The sequence below is a fragment of the Chrysoperla carnea genome, chromosome 5 (assembly GCF_905475395.1).
Source record: "Chrysoperla carnea chromosome 5, inChrCarn1.1, whole genome shotgun sequence".
NCBI classification, from domain to species: domain Eukaryota; kingdom Metazoa; phylum Arthropoda; class Insecta; order Neuroptera; family Chrysopidae; genus Chrysoperla; species Chrysoperla carnea.
The window spans coordinates 45,852,073-45,862,890 of record NC_058341.1 but is presented as its reverse complement, the minus strand read 5'-3'; the positions used below and the strand labels follow the sequence as shown (position 1 = coordinate 45,862,890).

At 29.4% G+C, this 10,818-nt stretch overlaps 1 protein-coding gene across 1 annotated transcript; it reads right to left on the bottom strand.

Annotated features, from left to right (window-relative positions):
- Positions 1-6,147: 6,147 nt before the first annotated feature.
- LOC123301202 (cytochrome P450 4V2-like) lies at positions 6,148-10,818 on the bottom strand. The gene is made up of 9 exons (XM_044883938.1): positions 10,612-10,818; positions 10,105-10,308; positions 9,849-10,037; positions 9,463-9,526; positions 8,819-8,945; positions 8,563-8,748; positions 7,696-7,930; positions 6,992-7,171; positions 6,148-6,904 (listed from the first exon to the last, which is right to left on the bottom strand). Exons 1-9 carry the CDS (start codon positions 10,808-10,810, stop codon positions 6,726-6,728), a joined length of 1,563 nt encoding a protein of 520 aa, XP_044739873.1. The 5' UTR covers positions 10,811-10,818; the 3' UTR covers positions 6,148-6,725.

Genomic DNA, 10,818 nt, shown 5'->3' with positions numbered 1-10,818 from the left:
AGAACAAGATTAAGATGGGCTCAATATCATAAAAAGAAAAATTATCCGGCTAATTTAAGGGGATAGGCTCAATATCATAAAAAGAAAAATTATCTGGCTAATTTAAGGCGCTGTGCTAGATGGTGGAATTTGAAGCTAAAGATATAACTTTAAACAGACAAGCCTATTCGGCAGAGCAAATGTCGTAGACTATATAAAGGTGTCGAAACTCCAGTGTATAGGGCTCCAGAACAAGAGCATGAAAAAGACGCAAAATTCTAACCTGAGGATTTGGCGGCCACTGAGTCTGGATTAACAGAAGTTGGCGAAAGGTGGAATCCATAGATCAATATGAGCTGATGATGGGGAAAATATTCGCAGAAAATTAACAAAAATTGTACAATAGCAGGTCTGATTATTAACCTACGTTGTTGCTACACGGTGATACCAGCAACTCTTGTATGTAAGCGTATTCACCGTAGCAGCTGACATTAATTAACTATCCATTCAGCATCACCTACTAGAAAAGTTATTTACTTCTAGGGTTTCTTCTCTTCTAGGGTACAGCCTGAAGCATCTGCGGGTTATGGAGTAGGATGTCAGAAATCGACATATAATTATATGATCTCCTCGATTAATTCGATTTGATGATAACATTAATTCGATGTATTTTCGACCAAAATTGGTTCTTTAACTAATGCTTATTTTTGTTTCGCGTGGACTACGGACACTTCCGAAGGAAATATAATTTCTATGCATGCAGCTCGCATGTTATCGACTTAAGTGTATGATCGCAATAAAATATCTAAAGTATGTTACATTTTTAATGAAACACATAGTACATTTGACTATTACTAGAGAGATTGTTAGATAGATGAAAAACGAATTGTTGGTGGAACGGACGTGGATACAGAGGCGAATGGGGTCAGGAAAATACTTGTTGAAAAAAGAAAATTGTAATAACATACATTCATAACCTATTTCAATTCATAATATGTCAAAAACATAAAAACCATTAATACCAAATTTTAGGTTACACATGTATACACATACATAATAAATATTTTGTTTTAAGCAATAATTTGTAGAAAATTCAATTGCTTTTATTTTTATAATTCACAAAGTATATAATCAGCTTCGTAAATTCAATCGAGTGAAACAATTATCATATACCTTATGTCTCTATATAATTAATACCTAACTAAGGTCACTTATAGACATATTGTTTGTTGCTGGAAGAGATCTATTACTTCAGCTAATTTTCATAAATTTTGACCATATAAAGCTGATACAAAATAAATGGCCAAACTTTAGTTGCTGCAACTTTTTATAATACAATTGTTCAATCTTATTTATAATTATTATAAGAGCTTTAGACAATAAAATTATCCACAAATGTTAGCTGAACGTTTTTTTTTGCATGATAAACCGTTTTTGAAATAGAGGGCGTAGAAAAAGGGAACGCTCAGCTTAACGTAGGTACTTTAGTGAAGGATATTTATAAATGTAAGGTATGAAGTAATTATTAAAGTAGTATTTAATAATTATATAAAAAAACGCCAGACTAGGATTCATGATTGACCCACTCTATTATACTACTAAATTATTCATTATATACTACTAAAATAATTATTAATACCTTATATTTTTAAATATTGGCTCTGCACTAAAGTACGTTGACCTGAGTGCCCCATCTTCTGCCTCTTTTTCAAAAACGGTTCAACGTGCACAAAAAAGTTGCAGACAAAGTTTGTATATAATATATAAAGGCTTATTTCGTTAGAATTCGAGGTTGGCCACTATTTCTGGCAAAGATGATCGGGCTAACAGCACTTTTGAAGTGATCATCAAATCTACGAACACTCTATATGTTCAAAAGTAGTATGTCTGGCTCGATATGCCTTAATTTGAAATACTGAATTTATATATTATAAAGAAACCATTTAGTTTTGTTAGCTTTTAGATGATAAATTAGCTAAGCAAATTTAAGTTGATTAACAAGAAAATAAATTGAAAAATAAAACATATAACTACACCTTATTTTTTAGTTATTTAAATTAAAGAGCTCTTAAGCTATACATATTCCAGCTCTAATATACTATTTATACTCACTTCTCATCGAAACCGCTATAAAATTTCGAAAAACGAATGTAATAAGTACTGTGACGACAAAGGTTCTTTTATTATAATTTAATAGAAAAGTTGAAGTTGGTATTATAAATACCTAAATATGCTGCTGGAATTATAAATCCTGAATCTGGACTAGAATTTGTTCCTGTTTATATTGGTATAAAGTATATAGACTGTTAGCATGCCAGTTGTAAATTCCTATCTAAATAATGCAAACATTTTCAAGAAATAGTATACCTTTATGAAAAATACTCCAGAATTCAGGTAGTTAGAATTTCTAAAGTGGTTTTTAAATTTCTCTCTTTTATTTCATCTATATTTAATTTAATTTTCTTTCTGTTTTTTTTTTTTTACTTTTCTTGAATAAATTTGATTTACGATGGATAAGTTTATAATCAATTGACCTTTTTCTTTAATTTTCGTTTTTATAATCATATATGTCAACAGTCAGGTAACAATTTTACAAGTTTTTAAGTTCAAATTATATTGGCTACATTTGTTTCAAACTTTTTAAGGTAAAGTAGTAGCAGCTAGGGTAGCTGCCCCCTAGCTCATTCTAGGGGGCAGCATTATATAACCTTTGTTAAGTTTTCATTGGAAACCCTAGTGTTTTTTAGAAGCTTCATCTTCAATAGCTTCAACTGATTTTTTGAGTAGGTGAGTGTAACTAGAACAGTGTACCTACAACCATTTACCGTTAGCGGTCGTAGTGTAACGGTTATTCATTGTGTGCAGAGGTAAAAATAAATAATTGATAACATTAAAAAACCCGACTGAGTTAAATAAATTGTGAAAATTTTTAACACTCGGAGTCCATTATTGGTAAGATTTCAGTCTAGATTGTATGGTAAAGTAGCTAAGTTAACTACTGGACTTGTTTCTTTCTTTTTAGGTTTTATTTAACGCAGTCGGGTTTTTAATTTTTTTTTTAATTATTTGTTTTATTTTAGTCTGTTGGGTGCATTAAGCTGCATCTCTTCAAACTTGTCTCCAGTTTTCTAAACATTTTACGCTATGTTTTAAACTGAAAATGGCTGCTATCGAAATAATTTAGTATATTAATATTGTTCATTCTAGCTCAATTAATTAACACCAGAACGATATGTTTTCTCTTTCTAAATGGTGATAATATGTCAATAATGAATACACGGTAGAACTATATTGATCCAAGTAATATTTAAATATTTGTGCGGAAATAAAGAAAATTTGTGTTTTAGGTTCAAGAAATTATTGATTTTTACTGATATTAACCAATACTGGTATAATGAAAAAACAATACAATATTAAATTATTTTTATTTGAATACTCTTATTTGTTTTTACACATTCTGCATGAAGTAACAGTTGGATCTCAAGAAAAACGATCACAAACGGCAATTAGATGTGTGTGAAATGAAATTCATGCTCACATTCGAACATATTTACTCTTAGAAAAACTATACTTAGATCACTATGATTCTACCATCGTCATTTAACCTTTGAGCTCTTTTTTTCTACGAATATTCACCCATTTAATGTTGTAATTCTTCTAAATGTATACCATACTATTCAATATTACATACAATAACATATCCTTTTCACTGCTTTTATTTTTTTTTGTTCCTGTATCCACGAAGTATATAATTTGTGAAAGGATAATATAAAAAAAAATTGTGTAATGATTTAGATGCGTGACAGCAATGGTTTTTTCTTTTATTCCTGCTTTTTTTCTTTTATTTTTTTAAACAGAAGCTTTTTTTATATCTACAATACCTACTATGGACCAAATAGACCGGCATTTAATCCTTCAAAATGGAGCGTGACTCCGATGTTAACACCAATCATGATGTTTATCAATATTTGTAATTTTGTGACAAAAAGTCCATATTGAAAGAGGATTGAATTCGGAATTACTTCGATTAGTCAATTTATCATGAGTGGCACTACGAATTCTGTGTACAGAACTTGCACGACCATGATTATGTGCGGTGTATCAATAGTTTTATTTTTTTAAACACTAGATCTATTAAGCTAAACTGGTAAAAATTTCTAAGAATATTTTTGATGTAATTATATTTGTTCTATGAAACCGGTAAAATTTAAAGTAAATTGTCTAATAGCTACGATTACACTTGGCTTCATAAATTACTATTCGTTCGATTGCATAAATGACAGTTCGATGTATCCTCTGTGCGAGAACACTTAGATATCTAGTACTTTCTTTCGAGAAATAGCGAGGAGTCTATGTAGAAAAGTAACATAATCAATTAAAATTACTTGTACTATGGCTTGGGTGGAATTTTTTGTACTATGGCTTGGAGACATAAAGAAAATGGGAAGTTCGATGACTCTTTTAGACTGAAAAATGGAGAACCATAGTTTTTTGTAGTCATTATAAGAAGCGCTTGCGCTTGCAAGTGGGCGATGGGAGGGTTTTAAAGTTTAATCGGACACCAAATACCCTATATATATTTACCAACTTTTCGATTATTTCAGCTTCTCAATCCTTTTGAGAGACTGGCGTTTGCATTAAACGTATTTTTTATTCCATGAAGTCAATATTTGTTTTTCTTAATTATTGCTTGACTTCAAATTATACTGTTCATTCGCTAGTCAATGAATTATGTTTCGATTTTCGTGGCCAGTCTTCACATGGCCAAAATTTGTTTTAATCCTCTAGAAGGTATAACATCCAAGAATCTGGCAAACATTTTTGTAAGCTTTGAAATTAAAATGATATTTGGGTGAAGAATATAGAACTTGCCAAGCATTTCGTAAATAGGTTATTTTTAGTTTGAAGCCATTGATTTAAAGACTTATCAGTTAATAAAAATTCAAACATCGAAGTTAACGCGAATGAATGATTTCCGACTAGGAATCTACATAGAAACTGGTCTAATATTCTTTTAGAATTGTAGATGAACAATAAACATTTCCATTATGTCCTCATCCCATATTTATTTTCCTTCTCACATTGAAAATATGATCACGTAAATAGGAATTAGTAAATTTTTTGAAGAGAAGATGTGTAGCATATGAAAAAAAATTGACACGAACTTTTGATATTATTTAATGATTTTTATTCGATTTTACATGTGTATGTTTAACGTTTTTTGTAAAATTGTGTGTTGTTTAATTATTTTTACAATGTTTTAATGTAAAATGTTTGTAATGGAAATTTTCTACACACAAATTTATGAATTCAGGATTAACGATTTTACAAAAGTGAACAAAACTAAACGAATTGAAATAAACGTGACCTGAACTAAATAGTAGAAAATGAATATAATAGTTTTAAAAATCTATGAAAACACGCTTATGTAACTAGCTCGCCTAAAACTAGCTGGTAGAAAATAATTTCTATAAGTTTAAAAAAAAAAACTGTGAGTGATTAAAAACATTTTATCATAAAAAAGCGTGGTGTACTTTTTAAGATATTTTATAATGGCTTTGCTTTAAGCAATATTTGTCTATAAAATATTTACAATAATTGAAATCTAACATCCCACGCCTTTTTGTTTCTACTATAAAATGATTTTTGTCTTAATCACACTATTTATTTTTTTGAACTTGTGTTCAACTAGTTATTTCAGCTAGTTACAAAAGTGTATTTTTTTTATTTTTAAATTATTATTTATTTTATAAATCTATCAAAAATGCAATAACAAAATTAAAATCGGTACCTATACAGAAAGCCCAAAAAAATGCAATGAGCAAGGAAGTTATTTTCCTTCTATAAATATGTTTTCGTAATTCTAAAAATAATAAGGTTTTTTTCATCCAAACCAATATATATAATATACTTTTAATCGGAGAATGTTCTTATAATTTAAACTTTTTCTCATAACAGATACATAAATAACTACAAAAAAGTTTTATATTAAAATATAAATGAAAAATTGTTTTTCTAAAATTATTTTATTCGAAATATTACAAAGTTTATAATGGAGTTTTATTTTTACCTTTAAAATTACAAAATACAAAATACATACATTTTAATTTTTTCAGTTTGTAAGCTATATCGTAACCATTTATATTATCTGAGGTAAGGTGAGTTATTATGGACGTTCCTATGTATAAAACAAAGAGGGATTGATGTATACATGAACCCAGCTGGTCAGACTCATCACTTGATGTTGTAAACATACAATACCCATCACAGTCAGACATAGCCATAACGCACAGTAAACATTCATTCCTCTTTGTTTTATTCATAATTTTTCGTAAGTCTTCAGGTTTTTGGACTTTATAACCCAGACACGAGTACAATTGATATTTGAGCGCTTTTCTGCTCAAGAGCTGCTTTTAACTTAATGGTTTTCTATGATTCGCAGTTCATTAGGGTCAGATGATTCATGGTACAGTATTTTTTCTATCAAAGATCACTTATTAATAAAATACAAAGTGAGCATATCAGTTGTGGTAAAAGAAAAACAATATCGTATATATATATGTACATTATAGACATAGTCCAAAATATAAATAACTAAAATTTATGTCTGAGAATAATTCAACAAAGAAAACTGAAAATAGTTTAGTGGGAACGTTGTTTATAGAAAGCCGTCCTTGATTAAATAAAAGCAGCCGTTTCTTGATCCATTTTATGTTATAAGGAATGAATAAATTGAAATTTGTTTTTTAATGAATATCGACGAATTTTTGTCTTGGCGTGATTCTTACTAAGTGCCCATTCACTAATGTTATTGTCACAGATGCCTCCAATCTTAACTCTTCCAGTTTTAAATCGGTATGAAATTCATATCGATTTAATAGTGTGGCTATTATAGTTTTCATAAGCATCCATGCATATTGTTGACCTAAGGAAAAAGTTATTTAAAAAAAAAAAAACTCTTGGAAAAACATTCTTTGCAACTTTAAAATAATGCTATGAAAAATATTCTTACCAATACAATTTCTTGGACCAGCACTGAATGGTATAAAAGCGAAGGGATGTTGTTTTTTAATATTTTCCGGTGTAAAACGTTCTGGATCAAATTTTAGTGGATCCTTCCAGTACTTTGAATTTCGATGGAGAGTAAATATTGGAATTGCTATATTAGCTCCTCTTGGAATTTTATAATTGCCTAAAAATAATGTTTTTCAATATAAACTTTTCCTCTTAAACCGTGAGCCCAAAATAAGGTCAAAGTTTTATGATAATTTTAACCTTCCAAAATTAGGGTATGGTTCAAGACAACTGAGGCTCTAATCAAGATTCGAATATTGCTTTTATGAACATCAAGTTTTTCAGTTTAATTTGTTTATCGGCAATTTTGGTTTGACTTCCGTATATGTTGAAAGAAATTTATTTGCAAATGTCGAAAGAGATGAATTTTTTTTTACAAATACACGTCGTTTGCACTTTCTTTCATAAATTTAAACTAAAGAATCATCGAGCTACAAAAATTTAAAAACTAATTTCCATTACGATTTCAATTAACTGGATACTCGGATGACGGTTAGAACTTCTATTTTTATTTTTCTTGCTAATTTATTTTCCTTGTTACAAAACTTTCATTAATACTTTAAGGGAACCTTTCAGTAATAACATGTAATTTTGACTTTATTAGTCCCCACTGGCTATTATACAAATTTTAAACAATATTACCGATATCAATATCTTCAGATACTTCTCTCGTAATTATTGGTGCTGTTGCGGTTATACGCATTGATTCCTTAATTACCATTTCCATGTATTTCAGCTTTATTAAATCATCAAATTCGATTTCATTTTTGTCTTTAAGAATTTCATAAATTTCGTGGTATAATTTTGTTTGTATTTCTTTATTGTTTGCCAAGTGTAATAAAACAAAGGCTAGAGTAGTAGCTGACGTATCATAAGCCTAAAAGTAGAATTTATTTTATTTCAGTTTTATATTCCCTCAAATCGAGAATATTTTTTGTACTAGGCATGGAAGGATTGATTCTCGAATTCGATTTCCATGTCACATAATTTTATCCTAAAAATCGATTATGCATTTGGGAAAGTAAATTTTTTACTTCTTATATCGATGAATCCCCTGTGAAAGTCTATTTATAACCCCCGAGCTTAGAAAAGGAGTGTTATTAGTTTGACCGCTATGTCTGTGTGCCTGTCTGTCTGTCTGTCTGTAGCATCGTAGCACCCTAAAGGATGAATCGATTTTTTTTTGTTTTGTTTTGTTTAAAAGATATTTTAATGGAGAGTGTTCTTAGCTATGTTTCACATGCGAGTTAAAGATTTTGGACCCGAAAAAACTATAAAATTGCCGAAGGTCTTTATAAACTATAAAATTAGTTCAGTTTAGAAAAAGCTTTAAGGAAAACGGTAATTTAATGAAGTATCTTCTTGGATATGTATCAAGTGCGAGTTTAGGGCTCCGTACCCGAAAAATTGGTAGGGAGTATTTCAAATTTTGTAAAATTCATTTGATCTATTCTAATTATCGAGTTAGGATTGCGTGAAATCTGTTTGCTTTGTATTTGCACAACTTACCGCCCAAATGAGTAAGTTTATTTCATCACGCAGTAGATTTTGTGCAAAATCCGCATTATTTTTTGTAAAATCTAATAGATATTCCAACATTGATTTTTTTGATTGATTTTTGTTCATTGCTTGGACTTCGAATGAATTATTTTTAACAGATGTAAGATTATATTCGTTTCTTTTTTCAGCAATTACCTAAAAAAATATATTAGTATAGTATATATAAAACTTGTTTAATCTTCCCCTTACTTCATTTCATACTTACATTTTCAGTAAACTTTCGCAGAGTGTCACGATTCTTGCATGCTACTTTATAGTCCTTAGTAAATCGATAATAAAAAGGAAAAAGTTTAAATCCACTTAATATTCTGATCATAACAAGATTCATGGCACTAAAAAGTAAAGTTTATGACAAATTTTAATTATTTTAAGTTTGCTATTCATATTCTAAATAAATGAAAACATTTGAACAAGTTAAGGTGTGACCTATGGGGTCAAGGAAATAATTTTCTGATTCAAAAATTTGCTGGATGCGCTCAAAAATATAGATTATTGAGTTCACTAAACTTGTTGGGTAAGTGTACACTCACAGTGTTTGCACGTGTAGATAAAAGTGGTAGCTAATCGAAAGTTAAATTGATCTCAGTTAAAAGATTGATTAAGATAGCAAACTATTCCTCATATAATTCAAAAAGCTTCTAGAATTAATAGCAATTCCTAGTGTTAGATTTTTCTTTGTTTTTATTGAAATCGATTCTGTTGTCGGTTAGATACCAATTTTAAGTAAAGTAAGTGAAGTAAATAATCGATAGGATTTCTATAATCATGTTTAATGAGCGCTTACCGATACCTATTTTCCAAAACTTCCCATAGTATTCATTTTACGATGATATAATATTGTTTTTTTACCTGTGTGAAGCATTAAAATAAGTGGATTCATCGTAGGAGTTAACATTTACACCCATAACTGATTCTAAAAACAAATTAAACCATTTGTAATTTTTGATATTCAGAAAGATTCCCATTTTAATCGACAGGTTAAAATTTTTCCTACACTACAAAATATTGGCTCCGAAAATGACTATGTGTGACTATTTTGGTCTTCTGAATTATATTTTCGAAACTGAAAGCTGAAATTAGTACTCTACTTGAAAATGAACCGTTTAATTGAAAATGAGCTTCTTCTTCTGATCAAATCAGAGATGCTCTCTGTGAACCGCCAAAGGTAAATATATTATTTTTGTTAACAGGTAGATCCATCGATTAAAATGGGTTAGCAAATATAATTCATTTACCGCAAACTGCATCCAAAGTTGTTCTCGCTAAATATCCAAATATATCAAACGATGTTCCTTTATTCAGTTCCAAATCTAATTTTTCAGTTAAGATATGATTCTTTTCCACAAATATGTCAAAATATGATTTTAAAATGTTTGGATTAAAACCTCTAGTAATAATATTTCGATCATGTTTCCAGACTGGGACTAAGATTTAGAATGCTGTGTGAATACACATTATTTGAAAAAATATTTTAAAATATTGGTACAATACCATTTGATATTAGAATGGAACTTCCCATTGCATCCATCCACACCAATTTCATTAAAGTGGGCTTTTCCAAAACATTTGGATTTGTTAAAAGTTCTTGAACAATTTCTGGATCTGATGACAGAATCATTGGTATTGGACCCAGCCATAATCGAGATAGTGTGTTCTGGTATTTAAGAGACGCACTTATTATGTTGCGTGTTGATACTAACAAAAATTGAAATGTGATTAAAAAGTAATGCCGCTGTAAGCACCAGATATAAAAAACGTCTTCGGTTAGTAAAATTTTAAATTCAACTTGCAAAGTCATATCTCTAAATAGACCATCTTATGTTAAAATAAAGCAGATTTTTGTAATTTCGACTCAAAATTATTTTAAACAACGCCTTAAATCGTTACAGATATCCGATATCCGTTTCTCATTACTCAAATCTAAAATTCAATGAATTGGCAGCGTTATGTATTGAAATAGACCATTTATTGTCCACTAAAAATACTAATTTGTTTTACCTTCATGAGATTCCAAAAATAGTGTCGCATTTCCAATTAATGGATAAGCCCGTGGTCCAGGCATTTTCGATGCATAGTAACATATACGAAAAATATTTGAAAAATAAATGCATGTTCCTAGAATCACTAAAACTGACAACACTATGGATATAACTATAGAATTTTGTAGATATGATGTTAACAATGTTGAAGAAAACATTCTGCCGA